The 20,885-nt window shown below is 39.7% G+C and overlaps 1 protein-coding gene across 1 annotated transcript in view; it reads right to left on the reverse strand.

The window, feature by feature from the left end:
- The window catches only part of arhgap24 (Rho GTPase activating protein 24), a 76,232-nt gene that overhangs the window by 38,869 nt on the left and 16,478 nt on the right, over positions 1-20,885 (reverse strand). Inside the window, exon 3 of the mRNA XM_061060743.1 lies at positions 10,818-10,905. Within this exon, the coding sequence (XP_060916726.1) occupies positions 10,818-10,905 (88 nt within the window). The remainder of the gene's footprint in view (positions 1-10,817; positions 10,906-20,885) is intronic.

A 20,885-nucleotide genomic window follows, 5' to 3' on the forward strand; every position in this document is an offset into this window, starting at 1 on the left:
TCAGACTTCAAAATGTTCCCCCTTTTTCTCCTGAATAAAGAATGTGTCTTCTGGGTTTTCTTTCTCAAACGGCTTCTTACACCTTCCAACTATTTCCCCAGCCAATGTCAGGACTTCATTCCTTCTGCAAAGACATAATGAGCAATGTCTTAAATCTACCTTCTGGGACACTAAGTGATTTTCCAGAACCTGAGTGGGAACATGTAATCTTAAAATCATCCTCCTTTGCTTCCATTATCTTCTCCCAACCCCTTGCTTCTGCTCTGGCAACAAGCAAGTTTTGCTTGCCTGCAAATAACTACAGAGTAAAGAGTACAGACTGAGTCTACAGGGCATCCTGTTTTAAACAGAGGTCTTTACTGGTCTCAACCAGCGGGACTTTAAGCTACAACCCATAGACTGTAAATATTAATGGACAAAGCCTGACCGACGTCACCCATCTGTTACTGCAGGGGGCTTTGGAGTCCCATCGGTGGTGGTCGCTATGCCGGAAATGCTGTGTCAACCTAACAACAGGCTAAGAGCTGGAGCTGAGGCGGGTTTTGAGCCTCTTGACAAACAGTTACACCATGCCCGCCTGTCAATCAGGTCAGCTATGCGCCATATTGTTAATAAAAATTAAAACGAATGAGTTATCAAAAAATGTACCCCCTGTACAGTCTGTGCCAATCAAAACCTCGGCTAATCAGACCTCTTTTTAAAGATAAAGATGTACATTTCTGCTGTAAAAATGGGCTTTTTTTGAATGGAAGTGTATGTGACTTCTGAGGCTTCTGCAGCCAGCCTCAAGTGGACACTCGAACTGCAGGCACAGGATGTTGCTGCATGATTCCGATGTAAAACGTATTATAGTGCGTCCCTTCAGGCTGCAAGGATGTTGACCTCAACTGTATGTTTTGGCCTGAGAAGGCCCACTGCCCGGAGTAACAGTGCATGCTCGTGGTCATAAATTCAGATATAAAGAGAGCAACATGGGATGCGAGTCTTAGAAGCCCCCACATGACAAATGATGTCAACAGGAGCCACTACTCCTCCAGGAGGCCATAAGCCATAAGTCACAGACAGCGGGTTATTGACTTATTAACCACCCTCGGAAAACATACGTGTGCGTAAAAATGTCTACACACAAACACATCCACACGTGCACAAACATACACTGAGGAAGAGAGAGAGGAGAGAGTTCAGTTCATGACCTTTTTGAAAATGTCATGAGAAAGGACACTGACCGCATCCAACGGCTGGAAAAGCTGACATGCGACCGTCAACACATTTATGTGCAGAAAATAAAGTTATCGTTGATGTTTCTTTTTTCCCCACTGCAATATCCATAATTTAAATTTACTGCTCTTCCTCTTAATGTATGCCTGGATACTGTCACCTTCCTGGATTTATGATGCAATAGAAGCCTCCTGGGCACTATACATCCCACTGTTAATTAAATCAATATATCACAGCATACATTGTTGAAAGATAAAGCTGCTTGTATATATCCTGTGTATCAGATTCATTTGATCAAACCTGTGTATGGATAAAATATATATTCTCACCTTGGCTCCGAAGAAGGGGGAGGTTGTGTTTGGTTGGAGAACTCGTTCTATGTCTTGAAGCTTTTTAATGTTATCAACGCTGGGTTTGGCTTTCTTCCTGAACTTTTTTTGTGAAAAAAGCAATTCAATATTTGCAATGTGTGTATTTTGTTTCCTCTCTATATATTTGTTTCTATCTGTGGGTAATCTTAGTACTTTTGACCCTGCGGCAACCTCCAGTGTTGAAAATGAAGAAAATGCAGTAGGGGAAAATCAGTGCAGTTCCTTGAGTGTCCACTTGAAGCTGGCAGCAAAATCCAAGGAATCACCATTAGGTCCCTTATTAATTCCCATTTAAACAACAGAAATAAACATGTTTACAACCTGGTTGAAACATTGGTATCAATAGCCAATTTCTTTTTGGTATACACAGGGGAGAACTTTCATAACGCATCCATTTTTAGTTTATTGAGCCTTAGAGCTATTCAGATATTTGCATAAATAGGGGCATGGTTGAGTAAACTGACAGGTGGATTAATTGTAGCTCTTTGCCTGGAGGCTTAAGGCCTTAAATCTTCTACTTTGCCCGTCGCTAGACTGACTGAACAAGATCAGAGGCCTCTTCAGGTACCGAGGGGTGACATCACCGACACTACGTCCATGTTTTATGAAGTCTTTGCTTTTCACCCATAATGCTGAAGTTTTGTGTATTGCAGTCCAAACTGTTTTTTTCTACAAAAGTAATCCACCTTAAAAAAAAACTGTTAGTTTTCTCATTTTCTTAATTGCACCTTGTGTTTTATCTTACTGCTTTAAAATCTTTTTTTTTATGTCGCTTCAGCTTTTATGTCCAGTCTTGCCTTTTCTGTACAGCAATTAGAATAGCCTTGATTGAACCTCAATCTTTACAAAATAACAAAATGTATCATGCCTTGCACTTGGCACTCCTGTGCTTTCTGAAATCACGAACAAATAGAAAAGAATAGGAAGAACGTTCTGAACACTGTGTAATCCATTCGCTTCTGTCTGGAGTTTGTCTTGAAATAGATCTGCAAATGAAGCTGTGAGCCTGTTGTGGGATTCAAATAACCCACAGGCTTCCTAACACTCCATAAACACCATTATCATGTGTGCAAAGTAGAGCCCCAGTTGACATGAGATTATAAAGAATGGATTGTAGTAGTTCAGAAATAAACATAATTACAGTAATGTTAAAGCTGCTCCAGCGGTCAGTGAACCTTTGTTTACACACACACATATAGACTCTGTAAACAGTCAATGCAAGCGGCAGAAGTTATCCGTGACTAATGAGACATGGGGGCCATGTTTGAAAGCACCGCCATCCATCCCGACACTGAAATGTCAGCACCACACACTAATACGCTTTCTTAATAACTCCACTGGGGCTTCTTTCACCTCAAACATGGAGTCTCAGTCGGCCATTTTTATGAACACCGATTAACAAGTGGAGGAATTGTTTGGGTTCCCTCCCTGCTGGGTTTGGCTTTTTTTTATTTTATTATATTCATCCATCCATCCATCATTCCATCATCAACTCCTTAAACAGTAGCCTATAAGTTACTCTGGCGTCCTCATCATGAACGGCACAGAGGTCTGTTGTCTTCTGACCGTTTGTCCGTCATCACGCTCCAACGGGGATCCTTCATTACCGTTTAATAAGAAGTCTGACCATATAGGTAAGTATAGCATCACATTCCTAAACGTATCATATTATTATTATAGGAGGATTACCTCGCTAATTTTCAAAAGACCCCTCCCCCCCCCCCCCCCCCTGAACGCCTGAGTTTGATTTACTCCCACTCTGCCTCGCCTTCCTGCTGGTCTTTACACTGCGATCACCGTTAATCCATCGCACAAGTCGCATACTTTAAATGAAACGTTCACCTCGGTGACATGTGACACTCGTAAGTCAGCGCAGAGGTCACTGAGGTGGCTACCTGTGCGCCCACTCATCAGGTATTCATGTGACACAAACAGTCACGGGATGATGATGGAGGATTCATCATGGGCGCACTACATCAAACTCGTTTACTCATTGAATCAAGTTTTATGTTGATTGAAAAGTGATGATAGAAACAGACTGGAGAGAACTACAATGAATCAAAAACACGTTTATGTTGCGTTGATAAAACAACCCAGGTTTGCTAAGTTGCGTTGAGAACTCTCCGCTGCATTTAGTGGTCTGCATTAGATTTCTCAGTCATTGTTCATTCATTGTGAACAAATACTGAATAATAAACAACAAAACCAACATCCATCCATACATCCAATTTCTATACCGCTTTTCCTACACCCAGAGGCGCTGCTTGTCAACAGGCAAGGCAGGCAACTGCTTGGGGCCCCAGGTCAGTAGGGGGGGGCCCAACGGCTGACAGTGGGGAGTGCTGTCTTGCAAAGCATCACAGCCTGATTCCTGCGAAACCAAAATTTGTCAATGAAGGAAAATGAAGAGGAGTTATCCATCTGGGGGTGGAAAAGGAAAGAGGAAAATTCATCGGAAAGGGGCCGCCCAGTGAACCTTTGGCCTAGGGCTCCAACAGACCCCAGAATCGCCGCTGCCAACACCCTGGACTGTTTGCCAGTCGATCCCAGCGCACAAAATCAACATATAAGATTATTTATCTCCACTTTATAGACACACATTTAAACATGCCTGTTCCCTCGTCTTTCATTTATCTATGCACATACGCTGATGTAAACACTGTACAATCGATCTACCTCAACCCCATCTGTCACATAATTACATAATTCATTATGTGTATCTCAGCATCCTGAAATATTTAATGTTTAATTTTGAAATAAAAGAGCACAGTAACTGAAGCCATATTCCTTGTATGCATAAACATACCTTGCCAATAAAGCTGATACTGACACAATAGAGAATTCTGCTAATATGTTCTTGCATAATAAAATGTGACCTTTTTAAGTCGAGTACATTTTAGTTTACTGCTTGAATTAAGAAAATGCAACACTTTAGAGGAAGAAGAAGAAATGTCTCTGCACTCTTAGTCATAACTGCATCTGGACATTAACTCTCAGCACAACAAGTACAATCTAGAGCACAGACAAACAAACTTGCACAACATTAGTGAAGTGCATCCATTTTTGACAATAAATGTAAATACACAAAATTTGCATTTTCAATTCTCTTGGCTCCTTAAAATTCTGCATGATCCGTCGCAAATTACAGAAGAAGAAAGAGATACAGTACATCACACGGACTGGATTTCAGTGTTTTCCCCAGTCCTGTAGTGGCCTCAATGACCACATGATGGCACTGTCAGCTTTATTTAAACAGGGACTCTGAGGCTGCTCTTGGTCCTTACCTCACTACATCACTATGTCAACTCACACTTAAAGTGAGGAGCTGTAAGCGGATTGCTGAACCAAACATGATCTTTGGTACTGAAAGGGAAACTTTACTCTCCAGGTCTGAGACCCTGTAAACAGCATTTATCTCCTCGGGGGTGTCCACCTGCTCCTGGCAACATGATCCCAGGGTCTTCTCATGAATGAAGGGATGTTAGCCTCTGGGGGGGGTGAGCAGGGAAATATTCCCATAATTCAGCTGTGGACAGCTTTATGTGGACTGACCAGCAACTCTAACCACTCTTCCAAACAAACAAAAAGAGAGGAAAAAGGAGAAGAAGGGAGGAAAAGACTGAGCCTGGGGCGAAAAGAGAGGGAGAGTGACATACTGAACTCATACAGGAGCTGCAGCCCTGTGTTTATTAGAGCTCGGGGAAAAGAGCAGCACACAGTTTCTCCATCTCAAACACAGCGGGGAGTGTTTCCTGTGTCGTTTTAAAGGATTGGGATGATTAATCACAGTTGGACCACGGGGAGTGACATTTAGCTACAGGTATTCGTGCAACCAAGTCCGTGCCATTTTGTCCCAACTCATTATTCTGCCTTCTCGCTATCGCAGTCTGAAAAACCCAGATCCTCAGAGCCAGGGTATACCACACAGCTGTATTCACGTCATAGCTGACATTCTTGGGAGGATTCGACAACATCAGATAAAACTGCAAACTAATCCTAAGCGACAGGATGTTCTGATATGTATTCCAGATATATGGACCGAGAGAAATCCAGGTTTTATTCTGTCAGAGCTGCCTGTGTGTGAGAGATACTCTTAAGAAGATACTTCTTCTTCTGTGATCCCCCAGGAAGTACCAGAATATAGAAAAGTTTGCAGGTAGATCCAAATACGTCTGTATAGAAAACGGCTTGTGTCATAATCCTGAAGCAGAGCGTAACGTTTGCGCCGATAACATAAAAATAAACATTTAACGGCAGAATCTGACGTTTTGACAGTCGTATTTGCGCCTTCAGCTCAGGCCCATGAGTGCTCGCACATGTTGTAACGTGTCAGTGTGACGGAGGAAAACATCATCAAAGCTTGAAGTCTCAGTTTTGGCGAGCGAAAACAAAAGCCCCATTGTGTCTGTACCTGAGTGTCTCTGTCAGACGGTTAAAAATAAAGGCCATGATTCTAGTCTAAATATTGTTAGCCATGTGGTGAATGTGCTTCAAAATCCCCCCTCTCTCTGCATCAGTGACACTTTGTGTGGGTTGAGCACACAGATGTTGCTATAACCAGTGAAAGAGGAAGAAATGAAAGATGAGAATAGCAGGAAAGAAGAACAGAAAAGGCATCAGAGCATACAAAGAAGCGCAAAGAGTTTTCTGAACTATTTTGCAGATTTTACAAGTTTTTCAATGCACAAAGAGAGTAGGTAAAACTTTTCATAAAAAGCCATAACACATTTGGCTTAAAATGGTAAGAACACAAATGTGGCTTTCAAAGGAGAGCCTAAAAACCCTAAATGAAAATACACATTTGTAATAATTATAGCTGCACCTACTGTTATTCAAAAACAGCTCATTCTGTTGTTTAGACCGCTTCATGTTTTTTGATTGACACCTGCTTGGTTCCTCCCACAAACCCATGTGAGAATCAGAATTGTGCAGCCCTAAACAGTATGTTCATATCCTCTGATTCAGATTAGGAAGACGGAAGAAGCCTTACAAATGTCAAATTTTCACTAAATGAGTCACTGAATGGTGAGCTACAGTACGTCATGCTTTTCCAAGTTTGTTATTGTGGCATTAAGCGTACACAAGCAACATTTGCTGAGATGTCCATTCATGTTTCAAAGCTTTGAATATAATGCTAGTTGACGGCTGTGTATACCGTGAGCTAGAGCTGGTTCACATTAAACTAAACCGATGGCAACGCTCAAAACCCACGACCAGAAGTAGATCATCCACAGCTGGAACTGACAGAAGCAGCAAAAGATAAACAACCACACGGTCAACACTCAACAACCGGGGTGTTTTTCAACAAAAATATGTATTCTACTTCTTTAAAGCGAAAATGTACCGCTAATTGAGAATGTCAACAAAGGCTGTGTGGGCAGTGGGCATTTAATCACTTTGTCCGACTCCTACCCGGCAGCAGCGGTTTCATTCATTAATAAACAAACAACATGGGAATATCCAATCTTATTACTGATGGTTTGGTTTGCTTTCGTAAGTCACAAAATAAATATATTTATTAATTTCAGTCTGTTTCATAACAAGCTAAAAAAACTCCTCACATGGGCTTTAAATGAAAATATTTTAATATGGAAGCTAATCTTTAAAAACTGTAGATGCAGTGTCACGAACACAAGACCCTAAATTACATATTTAGAGGCTTTCTGTTGATTTGGAATTCAAATGCCTTTGAAACACGGAGGCCTGTGTGAATCTCTCCCTGTACAGATGTCCTGATGTTGCTTGTGTTCAGACCTCATCACCGCCCTCCCAAGACAACGAACATCTCTGTACAGCTCTGACCCCCCCTCCCCCCCCCCCCATCACTTCCCGTCTGTCCGTCTGCCAGCGAATGTCCTTGTGTTGTGTTCAAACTGCAGGGCTCCATTTAGACCAACGGAATATATGTGTAGTGTTTTCCTTTCATTTGCTCTCTCTGCCTCTGTGAGACCTCTTTATTTGCTGTCTCATAACAAGAAATGTTCTTGTTTTCCATCATTATGAGGGCGTAGAGTAGTGGAAGTTGCAGAATGGGGAAAACAGTTTGGTAGTATTAGTGGTTCTCAAAGGGAGCGATGAAACATCAAGTCTGTCGAGTCGTGATGCACTTTAAATTCCCATGAGGCCTTTGTAGTGAGTATTTGAGCAGCGTCTGTTTTAATCCCCATGTTTTGGTCTGTATGAGTAATTGCAGCATCTGAGGCACAGCCATAACAAGCTCTTTTTAAGTTTTAAAGAATAAAGGTTACCCTGGGTATTGTGGCCAGTTGAGTGTATTTTCTCAAACCCTAGCAGTCATATGTATGAGTAATCACGTGCAATATGTGCTGGATTTTTTTTCCCCCAGTACACAGTCATAACATAAGGACCATTTACCATATGCATGACAATTCAGGAAATGTTTCACAATTTAAAATAACAAAAGCTAATTTAAATTCTTGCAGGGTTACATCTAGGCCTAAACAATTCATTTAATTGTAATCGTGATTTGATTTCGACCTAAAATTTATAAATAATTGTGATCTCAATATTGATTAGTTGAGATTATTTTTTTACCAAAATCATGCAGCCCTAGTTACATCCATTCTACAATCTCTATGGTAACGGCTGGTTAGTTTAGGCTTAGCATTAAGTCTAAGGTTGAGTCTGAATTCAAACTCTGTACTTACCTATTCATTGTCCCTACAAAGGGAATATGTGGACTATAATTATTGTGCAAAGGTTAGCAAACTTTAGCTTTAAATGTATCTGATTCAGCTAAATGACTATAAGTATACGACTCTTTTCTACCGCTGCTACTGTTTAAGAATGAAACCTTATCGTACAACAGGAAGTTTTAGCCAAAGTATCCAGTAAACAGAAAGTAACACAAATCTTGCTGTGATCGAGGTACCTGGAAATCATCTTGTTCTTAAGAAGTTTAATACAACGCACTTGGGGAAAAGGATGTAAATAATTAAAGTTTCAACAAAAGAACTGGTACAAAACAAAAATAGTTTTTCTAATGTTCACAATCAGCAGTTCTAGGGAACAGCACCTGGTTTTATGTGGATATTCTTTTGTCACAGTTATTTCAGATATAGAAAACTGACTTACTGGATTTCAAATGTGTTTTCCCCTCATAATGCAGACTGGTCCCATGTGGAAAGAAAATATCAAAACTGTTTGTAGCTGTGCCTGGAAAACTCTAAGTCTCACAGGGTCAAAAATCAGCCACACACTACAAACTGTTACTGGTATATGAAAATAAAATGAGGTACTACAGTGGGCACAACAAACAGCATGGCACGATAGACCCAGAGAGGGGGAAGAAGTCTTTTTGAAAGGATCTTCATCAATGATGTCAGTCATGTTGTGGTGTTATACTATGTACCTCATGTTGGAGATGTTGCAGGTTTGTGTTAATCTTTTTTTTTTTAAATGTGTGAGCATACATGAAAATGTGTTAGATCGTTCCATAGTCACCCAAGCACATACAAAGATTGTGTTGTATTGTCGACTTTTGAATTGTTTCTCCTGTTACACATACATCAACATGAAAACTCACAGTGCCCGAAAAGATCTCTGTGATGGGACTGTTAATCCCTATCTGATGGGTCAACTATGTAAATCAGCAGGGTTCATTAGCCTCCAAAAAAAAAAAAAAACACTATTAATGGTCTTCCCAGCAAACCTGTGACACACCTGGAACTTTACATCTGCCAGCTCTGGCCAACTGCCCACATCACTCATTGAATTTTGGCTCAGGCCATCCAGCCTTTAATTGACCTTTTACTGACAAATGTTTGGATGACCTCGACTCATTATCTACCAGGTCACATTGTTTTAGAGTTTGAGTCCAACGGGATGGGACAACTTATCAGAGAAAATGTCATATAACTTTAATGTTTTGGTTCCCTCTGACAGAAACTGTAGTTGATACACACAAGGGAAAAGACCAAGATCTATAATTTACAATTCAATTCTGCAAAACTTCCTGTGTTTTCTCTACTGACTACTGATTACTGTAGGATGATCAACTGGTGTTCATGCACTCTGCTACTGTTTCTTCTACCAGCTGTCTCTTTGTCCCCAGAGAACATGTGTGTTTTAAATATCTTCTCCATAGACTCACATTCCTGGCAACGCTCTGCCTGGGAAAATAACTCACAATCCCTTTGTGTTGAATCTGTATTCCTCCTCGAGTTCGCGCGTCAGTGTATGTGTGAGGTCAGCGGTTTAAGCCACGCTTGTGAAGTAAGCTTCTGAAAAGCAATATTTAACATCCTGGAGAAGCTGAAGCTCAATTCTTCAATTTAAAAGGCTGCTGTGAGATAGAGATGATACCACTGTCATGCATGCGTCACAGGGCTAGAGCGAAAGCTGTCATTAGCTTGTCTTTACATAAATTGAGGAGCAGAATTTAATGAAAACAAAATGTTGAGAGAAACTGCCTCCCAGCACCTCTCAGGATGACTCATCAACTTACATCTGTTACAAATATTGGCGCCACGCAATAATATGGCAGAGTTTAAGATGAGAAGATAAGTATCACTCCTCAATCTGTTAACTGAATATCTACTGCCAACATCAACTTTGCGTCGCTTAGCTTAGCATTAAGACTATCAACAATGATATACCAAATATAAGATGTATAAGCTGAATTAAGTAAAGAGGTGCTGATAAGCAGATGTATGACGAGAGCCAGGGTAGGTGTTCCCCACAGCTCCCTGTCTTTATGCTAAGCTAAACTAAGCACCTGTTGGCTAAGGCTTCATATTAAGTGTGAAGATATGACTCTGGCATCTTCTCATCTTACACTGAGCTAAAAGGAAAATTAACAAATTTCTAATAAAACTATACTCTTTCATAGTTAAATTAAAAAGTTTTTATCAGAAGGCGAGACAAAAGGAATATCTCAGAGGAGAAACCCTAAGAGACAGAAATTGAGAAAGAGAAACAATACTAAAACATAATCTTAATTTCAGAGCAGAGACTTCCCTCTCTGCTCTCTTACCGATGACATTTCCTTTTGACATTTTCCCTCCTCAGTGTACGGCAGCCTCAGCGTTTACTGTATCAACAGTCTAAAACATCAGCTCAAAGTTGAATTTTACGTATTTAAACCTATACCTCAACCTTCATGGCCGAAACGAAACGCTCTCATCTAATTTCCACAACATGAAGAATGATTTTAACTGCCTTTATTTCCTTGGTACAGATTCAACTTATAAAGCTGTTTCATCCTACCTGGAATGACCTCAAAGAGGAATTTCCCACTGTCATCGCCACTGGTTGGATGCTCTGAAACTTTATTTCCAGGTAAGAGAATGGCTCCCTGTGGAAAAAAGGAAGAGACTGATCAGTGACCCAATACAGTGACATGGTGAAAACTTAATGACCAACCGGCTTTCTGGTCAGTTTTGTTGGCTAGACTTAAGAAAGGATTATGAAAGTTAAAAAGATCAAAATGCATTTCTGTTTTAACTTAAATATATATTCAGGATCCCTTTTCATCCAACAAAAGATGAAAGGAGAACAGACTGTTCACAAATGCAACTTGTCACTGTTTTTGTTGGAATTGCACCTGGATTGAGAAACAACCATGATTTTAAAAAAAATATTTGATCCTTTGTTCTTGCACATTCACCTTTTCTTGACCTTTTCAGCTCATCTCTTCTGCCACAGGACTATCACTGGAAACTGGGTTTAAAACGGTGTCATGAGTGTCAAAACAGTCCGCGCTGTCATGTATATGTATCAGGCAGCAGGGAGGGTAGTACGTGTATAGTAGGTCTCCGGGGCCTTGGCGGGATGATGGAGCTGAGCTGTTATAAAATGTGGCAAAGTGGCAGCATTATAGCGGATCATCATCTCTGTGTCTCAGCTCTGTCCATGATGATACATCATCAGTGCGACACTTAACGCCAGAGATACTCGACTTTAAATAGCAGGAGCTTCAGCATCAGCTTTTCTTAGAGTCGACCTCTCAACAACTTTACTGAAGAGTATTTTACTGCCTGTTAGAAACGCTGTGAGGAATCTGTGCGTTGTCTTCACTGAGCATCACGACTGACTGACACTCATGAGTTGAACCAGGGATACCATGACCAGGAATAACACCAGATACTTACCTTATGTTGCAGGACTTAAAAGAGTCAGAGCTGCCTGTGACCCTTTTTTGGGTCACCAGCAATCATGGTGTAAAGTAGCTACTTTTGCAAAAAGTAACTTTAGTTGACAGCTGCTGCAGATGAATAGTAAGTAGTATACATCTTAATATGTTATCTTCAAAGGTAAAATATAAAACATTGTAATTGATTTAACTATCCAACAAGATATGAAGTTAAATGAGCTTCACATCAACCAAATACAGCACTATAATAAGTTTTACCTCCGGTGCAAAGACCTGCAGTTCGAGTGTCCACTAGGGGCTGGCTGCAGAACCACCAGAAGTCACATACACAACCATGCAGAAAAAAAATGTTGACAGCAGGAATAAACATGTTTGCAGCCTGGCTCAATTTACAAAATTGGTCTGAATAGTAGAATAGTTCTGCTCCTCTTATTTAGCCTGTAGTCAACAAGCTATTTAAAGTTCAGAAATGTGTTAACTTGTCTGCTATCTGGTATTTATGGGCCAATGATAATGCAAGTTACTAAAAAAAACAATGTCAGATTGATCACTAATAATGACATTAGAGAGTAAAAATGTTTTGACTTAGATACACCACACACTCAAAAGCTAACAAGTAAATGAAGTTCCTTCACGTGTTAATCCTGTGAGAATCACAAAGTACCTTTCTACTTCGCTTATTCTACTAATTAGGACTATAAAAAAGGATTACAACCCGACAGCAGCAGGTTGGTGCTTTATGCACTCAGTGACTTCTCACTTGATTAACAACTGGCACATAGCGCCACACGGCAGCATCTGACAGTCATTATAGTGCCCTCTATCTGGGTTCATGTTAATGCAGACAAGATGTGCACGGGTGACAGCTTCAGTATTAAGGACCCACGCACATGAACAGGATCTGAGGAGAGTCAGTTTCCTTCCTGCTGAGAGGGAGAGCTCTTTAATGAGCCACACTGAATAACTGTGACAACCAGGGAGTGTAAACCTTACCTGAGGCCCCAGATGAAGTGCTTTTTAAGGGGGGGGGGGGGGGGGGGGGGGGGGGGGGTCATAAAGATGGGACAGACATGCTACAAAGAAGAGGAATGGGGGAATGAAAGAGTTTGTTTGATGTGGTTGTAAGCAAGAGAATCTGCTCAGCTTCAGTGTCATGGGATTCAAAGGTTCTTTGAGAACTTCTTGAAGTGATTACAGATTTTTTTTTGTCATGCACGTTGTACTGATTTAAGGGAACAGGAGACAACTTCAATGAATCATGGGTAACTAAAAAACGTGTGCCTTTTGGACGGTGTGTATTGCAGTCCCTATCAGAATTTCAAATTTGGCAAAGGATTCTTGCAAATATCAAACGATACTGATACCTGTTTCGATACTATGGCAACATATACACAAGTCCGAGGGAGGCATCCAATATCAGGAAAATTAATTTCTTCCATTTACGAAAAATTGCAAGCAAACTCCTGCACACAGTCCAAAATATAAAGTATTTGTGCAGTTTAGACAGTAATCTCTCTCTTTGGGTTAAAAAATATGATTTAAGATCTGTGGTCTTTTAAAAGCTTTTGGTCATTTGATACACTTTCCATAATTTAAACAACAGATTGTATTGTTCTGAAATTTCTACAACCGTAGTCTCTATGCTATGAAACCTCAACACGTCTGATATTCCTCTGCTGTTCTTAACTTCAGCCACACTTTCCATACTGACATCCTCCCTGGTGGGCTGTTGTTTGCTGCAGACAAACCCGACCACAGACAGAGGAATATTTACTCAGCAAATAGTACGGTAGCCTGGCCCAGCCCACTGAGCAGCAAAAAGTCCCAGTCTATTTTGGGATGTTTTCTGCATTTTTATATTGTCTTTAACAAGGATGATGTCATTTTTTTTGGAAACAGAATAATGACATAAACCTAATTATCTTAAAAGGCTGAGCCAAAAAAGCCAAACTCACACAATATGGGACAGTAAATACTGAGAGAGGAGCAACAGCGGGTCACTAAGGCTTAGAAACAGCAGTCGGTTTCTGAAGCTGCACGCTCCAAATTAAATGAAACAGTGTTTTCTCAGACTGCAAGCAAATACCAGATTACTCATTATGAGTCCAGCTCGGTTTATTTAATGGCTTTAAGTAATTTAGTCTGACCTGCTGGCACACACTTCAGCAACTTCCAAATGGAGTCCGTTTATTTGGTCATAAAACAAACTTTTCCGTTTGTGTTCTAAGCTAGCTGAATGTGCGTGGACAGTTAAACATGGAAGGGGGCAATGGATGTTTCTTTAATAAGTTCTCTGGTCAATGTGCCCTCTGTGATAAAGAAGATTGGGTTTGAAGTCTCACGGGAATTGGCCATCTTGCATGTTTCCAATTCAGCACTGATATGTAGGAACTTAATTATTCATACATACACAGACACAGCGCAGTTTTTGCATTTTGCCAACGGTCTTGTTTTCTACATTCCCATAAATGATTTGGCCAGATAGTTTACCTAATGATAATAATAAGTACTGATAAAGATTAAAAAATTACAATTGTTTTAAGTTATATGCCATTTTCTACATTATTAGTAGGGGTGTAAAGATTTACTGATCCAATCGGTGACTGAGCTTAAAAATCTTAGAGCATTAGTCTGTAGAGTCCTGGAGGTAAAGATTTAACATGAATCGTTGATGGCCCGATGTTTAAAGTTACAAGCCGGTTTACTGAGGCTTTGCTTCTTATTCTGTCCACTTTGCTCAGCAGCTTCAATCTCACAAGAATCTTAAGTTGAATTTTTTGCAATTTGGGAGAATAAAATAAGCAGCAGGAGGCTCGCGCTAGTTAGCTAGGTGTCATACAAGTAGTGAACAACGCCCCAAAATCGCCGAAGCAATTTACAGTTCTCAACGTCAGATGTTAAGTCTTGAAGGAATAAGTGTGAAGGATGGAAAACTTTCCCAATGTCTGCTCATCTGCGCCAATGGACGTCAAAATATTTGTTTGTACATGAGACAGTCTCTTGTATAAGTAAGAAACACAAGAAGATGCAATTTTGACATGATGCGTTCATGTTCCCGTTTTTCTGTTACATTAAGTAAAATAAATAGTTGAGATCAAATCAAACAGTATCAAATTGAATTGAACTAAATCTACATTTTAATGAATCATCAATGATTCAGTTATTAGCCTATAAATTGACTGTCTGACATTTTAAGCCAGTTTTTAAAACTTTTACCCCGAAAATAAAACTTTTTTAGGACAATGAGTTCTGACAAAGACCATTTCAGGCTAAACTGCAGAGTTGGGTTACAATTCTCTGATGGCTCATCACTGCCAGCGACCTCTTTTACAGACAGTCTTGCTTTGGGAAATAGTGATCTGGTCTGAAGAATGAGTTTAGAAAAAAAAAAAGACATGTGGCAAGATAATGAAATGCAGGGTAATATGTTGTGGTGCTGAGATTGATTTCTGATTACAAATGTTGACACTGATGTCAATTAAGCAGAAGATATTGTGTAACAGGTCATTTAAAAGCTCATTAACCATTGGCTGGTTTATCAGCTGTCCTTTTATCCGATAATGAGTGTTTCAGCTTCAGTGACCTCTCAGACATTCAAACTCAGTGGGAGACCAGGACACCATACCTGCATGTCTGAACCATAAGTGTAAGGCAGCGTCTGTCTTTGTTTATATTTTTTTATCACTACATAATTCTCAATTTTTACCTGCTTGTTTGCTTTAAGAGCTGTCTATTAAAGTGGCAAAGAGTTAGTAAAGGTAAGTCAGCTCCATTGAGTCCATCAATCCAATAAATGTCATCATAATTTCACAGTTATAAAACAGGCAGTTCACGTCTTTTGCTCTGACTGGCTGAGCCTTGTTTAAAAGCCACAGTGAAATCCACAGCTGTGACTGCCAAACATTCACTAAAATATTAATATGCCAATCAAACGCAACAGGGCAGAAATAATGGAAGACTTCTGCATTATTTTTCATTTACTTGGTGGTTTAACAGTGTGTGAATGATGTGAGAAGTTAGACGTGATAAACCAGGAGACGAAGACAATAAAAAAGACTCAAATAAACAAAGATCATTAAAAATCAGAAGATTTGCCTGATTGTATCTGTGCTTACTGGTCTTTGAATCTTCACAGGTAAGGAAATTGCAAGTCTCTGGCGTTAAGTTCAAACACAACATCAGACCTTCTAGCAAATAAATGTGTTATTTGCAACAAAAATCTGGGACAGAGAGCTACAGAAGCAGACAACAACAGAGGCAAGAATGCTTCTTTGACAAACACAGAAAATCCATCAAAAAGAACAAGATCCCTAAGATAAAAAAAAAACACACACACAAGGCCTACAGTGATTTATGTGTGAGCAGCTGGATAACACACAGTGTCCTGTCACTTTCTTACAGGAATACTTGTCACTGCTGCTGCTGTCTGCCTGACAGCCTTATCTTCATCCAAGAAGAACCCCCATATAGAAAAAGTAAAAAAAAAAAAAAAAAAACATCTAAACTTTAAGAGAAAAAACGATGAGTCTGGAATGTAAGGGGAGGTAACCGAATTAATGTTTTCATATTGATCTACTTCTCTTTTTTTACATAGGATATAAAATGCCAAAGCAATTACATTAAAATCTAATAAAATGAAAGGAAAGACATTAAAGGCTCCTTGTTTAAAAGTGAAACCTTCAAATGCAGAATGTAACGCTTCCATAATGTTAAAACCTTGTGTTTTCCATTATCTATCCCTGCTTCTTAGAATTAGATTATTACTGACCTTGTGAGAATCCTGATCATATTTTCTTATTACATAACACACAGCTTATAGTGGTACATTAAAGCTCCTGTGATGAGTTATTTTAATGGTTATGAAAGAATCTAAAATTCACATTTATGTCTCTTTATGAGCTAAAAAAGCAAATAAATAAGCTTTAGTAATAGTTGTTTCTCAGAAAACATCAAAGGGACGAATTTAACTAAATGAACACACATGATTCACTGAATATCCCATTAAAAGAAGTTTCTCCTTTGCAGTGCAGAACTTCTCCCAGTGTCTTTATTGAACCTTATAAATACAGAATTTGTATTTTAAAGGAATGTCTCAAAGTAATTATATTAAAGTCAGAGTGCTTTCTTGGCTCCATGTGCTTTACGGTTTTATCCTTTTCTAAGGCAAGTAACTTTAATACAAAGTCAATGAAAGGACAAACTGGATCAGTTTCTATCCTGGTGATGATTTGTCTGAAGATGGACGTACTTCTTCAGGTAGTTTTTTTTATTGAAAATAATTTGAATTACTTGCTAAGCTAAAGACAATTCAGTTTTACTATATTCAGTAAAGCTGAGTTTGATCTGGAGAGAAGATTTCGAGCAAGGAATGAAAAAAGAAAAGAAGATCTCTCTCCGTGTCACAAGAGGGAATTCAACGAGAGTATTAATTTATAGAAGCTTTGTTATCCTCCTCAAGAAAAATAACTGGGCGCAGAGGACAGATCATTTTTATTAGTGCAAACTGCACAGTTGTGAGATTTATAGCTTTAATATGAACGTATTTGTCAGAGTAAATGTTTAAGTCCCACAATCTTATAAGAAACTAGGACGCAACTAAATCCAAAAAAGCTGCAGGGTACTTTGTACCAGTAGAGAAGAGGAAGTAGTTATTTGTGTTTTTCTTTTTTACAATAAGAGCTGGTAAAAAAAAAGTGAAATAAAAAAGGAAACTTGTGATCCAGTGTGTTTGTATGTAACAAAAAAAACAGTAAATATCCTTACAGCAAGGTCATACTATTGATATGTACTGTACGTCTTTTCATGTTCTCTACCTTAATGCACTCTTAGATGTAATGTTATCTCATTTCTTGAGCTCTCTGCAAAGCCGCATATGCGGGATCATTTGATACCAGACGTCAAGGACGACCTTGATTTATTGGTCAGCATCAAATTCATAAAACAGAAGAGCTATTTAACCATTTATCATCTCTATCTCTTAATGTTGTATTAATAGATGTTCATGGTATACTGTAAAACCCTAAAGTGATACTTTTGGGATCAGATCGTCTGTATGGTATGGCAGCTTATGGCATTGATAGACTATTTCCATTAACACCCATAAAAAGTCTGAAAATGACAGTTCATATTTTGTCGACAAAGTGATCTTAGTTATTTGAAGACATTTAAATAAGCAGCATGAGAGTTTTGTTCGAAAACACTTCTTAGAGATCAGCAAAGAGAAAATGAATGATACTCCACAGGGGGCACCAAAACTGACATAACCCCCAAAGCCCCTCTCAGGACCTTCTAGTTAATTAGCAAACTAGCAGCATTAGCAAACACTTACTATGGTTGAAGGACAACATCAAGGCTAATCCATGAAGCCATGTATTGGACGGTGTAGTATTGGCAGTCAGACAAGGTCTTTTGCCCACAGATACCAACTGAAACTCTCTGCTGTGTGCGAGGAATTTTGATGCGATTCAACACGAATCCTGCACCAGCTGCAGACTCGCTTCTTGTGAGGAAATGTTTTTCCCCCCAGTAGCGCAGATACCACTACACCTGCGCATACCTAAAATTCATATTGGCTCTGTGTTAAAGTGTGTATGTGAGAGAGAGAGAGAGAGAGAGAGAGAGAGAGAGAGAGAGAGAGAGAGAGAGAGAGAGAGAGAGAGAGAGAGAGATAGTGACTTGAAAAACAGAACTTGTAGGAACTTGCTATTCCTGAGAGAGTTAATTGACTTTTCCATCCATAAATACAGAACTTTTTAGACATGCAGTCAGCATATAGAGAGTGGAGGAAACAATCTCTGTATATACAAATACTGACAATCAGAACTGTCTTGTGTTAAATTGTCTGCACTAATGCATTAAGCCTGCTGAAGAAACTAGTAATTAATTGTCAGGAATAAGACGATACAGTAATTGGCTCTTAGTATGCCACATGATGCACCAGATGGCACCCTGCCATGTCCACAGTAGAGCACGTCGTCAAAATGTGACACACGCATGCAAACTCTGTGTTCGGACCTGTTAGCTGAAGATGATGTCAGCTGTGACGTACACAGCAGGGTGTTATCGATAACGTCAACATGATGGTACACATCCATTCGGCATTCAAACTAAATGTAAGTCAAATCACGTCTGGATGCTACTGCCTCACTGAAACCTCCGCACCTTACGAGGACCCCACATATTCTGACACGATCGGAAGTCTCAAATGTGCCACGCAGCTGTGTTTTTCAGAGCCGAAAGTGACGACACTTGAGCAGTGAAGGTCACACAATTGGTACAGTGTTATTGCTACACCAAAACAGCAGCGACACACATTCTTGCAGTATGAATAATTACAGAACTTCTGTGGCATTTGTATTTTCTCCTGTTAAATGCCAAGGTCAAACGGTTTCCAGCTCATCTCCGGAAAACAAAGGATTTCCAGTGAATTACTGCGCTGTTGCATTATTGATTGAATGCAATTTCTCATTAAAGTCAACTACTTTTCTGCAGGTTTTCTGTTTTCTGAGTTCACACACAACCCCCTTGTGATATGAATATAAATAAAGTCACTTGCAAGGCGTGTTGTGGCTAGAATTGTAAGATCCTGCTTGAATTTTAATATGTCAACCATTTCTTTATAAATCATATTAACATGTAATTGGTTTAATGTATTCATTGACAATTCTCTCATTCATTCATTCATGAAGCTACCTTACTTTACTATACTGGAGCCCACATTTGATGCTAAGTGGTTTAAATTACAATAATCATTCCATTTCTGCCGCTGGATGAATGCCGTCTTTGTTTATGGCTCCGCCACATGAAATCTGAGTATCTGTGTGTGTGTGTGTGTTTGTCTGTGTGTGAGAGTGTGAGCGGGTACATGCATGCTTGTGCGTGCATACATCTCCACGGACGAGTAGGGGCAGGCAGATGGCATGTTGACGCCGAGCCCACACGTGCCGTACCCTGTGCATGCTTTCTGGTGACCCTTCACCTCCATGTGACTCCCATTCTTCAGATTCCACACGCTGCACAGAGAGGTTTGGCTCGGCTGTACCGGGCACAATACTGTCCCCTTGCACTGGCGATAATAACACTGTGTTTCTAGTAATGTTATCTAAAGACGTCAGAACTCATCCAGAGAAAAGAGAATCAGACTTATTGTCCAACGCTTTCACATTTGGATCTCTTCATGCCAATGCCCCAAAGTAGCCAAAAAGACTTTTAGGTTATGTTAAAGCAACTACCTTGTTTGGAATCTGGAAAGTTGTGGTCAGGGTTAAAATTGCATGGAAGCAAAGTTGGACACATGCATGATTGTATCGCTATCCAAACCTCTTCTTTAGTCTTTTACACTTTCAAATATCATATTACATAGTTATTATTCAGGCTTATTATAGGAATGTTTGAATAGGTCAACATCATGTTTACTTCTCACTACAGCCTTTGTAAGAAATGTTCAATGGGAAATTCATGGTCAGAATTAAAGACTGGAGTTAGAACACTTCCTTGGAAAGCGATAGATATAGCTCACAGTTTAGTTTGAATGGGTAAGGGTCAACGTGAATAACAAAACATATATATTGAATGTATATAAATATGGAAATATAAATACTTGTACTGTATGTACAAGAAGCCCAAACACCCCCATGACGGTGCTGGTGACATATGGAGCCAGAACATGCAGAGGGAAGCTTGCTGTAGGAGCAACAGAATTCACTTTCTTGCTCTTTCTGTTAACCGAAGCACACATTAAACTTACTGATAGGACAATTAAAATCCTTCCGGTCAGTACAGTCCACAGCCAAACAGATTCTTGTTTGTCGGTCTGGAGCATACACTCAGGGTATGGAAAGTTCAGTGACTCCTATGTAAGTTTTGTGCAGTCGTTTCTCCTCTATGCTAATCTGCAGAGATTTCTGACATTTTCAATATGATGCCAGGTTTTTAGCGTCCGTGTTTCCATGGCAACAGAGAAAGGCAGATGTTCCTGCTCCCACTGAGAAGGTGGCAATTAAGCGAATGTGACAGGTAACAAATGGAGACTTCACAGCGTATGAGAGGATTAATTAATATCTGATCTAAGTATGGCTTCACACCACTGGGCCATGCGGTTCAGGGCTCCACTTCACACACTTTGAGTTACCTGATGGGTCGTGTATATGCTGTTGTACGTTTTTTTGCCCTGATCTTGAACA

This window comes from Labrus mixtus, chromosome 17, assembly GCF_963584025.1.
Source record: "Labrus mixtus chromosome 17, fLabMix1.1, whole genome shotgun sequence".
NCBI classification, from domain to species: domain Eukaryota; kingdom Metazoa; phylum Chordata; class Actinopteri; order Labriformes; family Labridae; genus Labrus; species Labrus mixtus.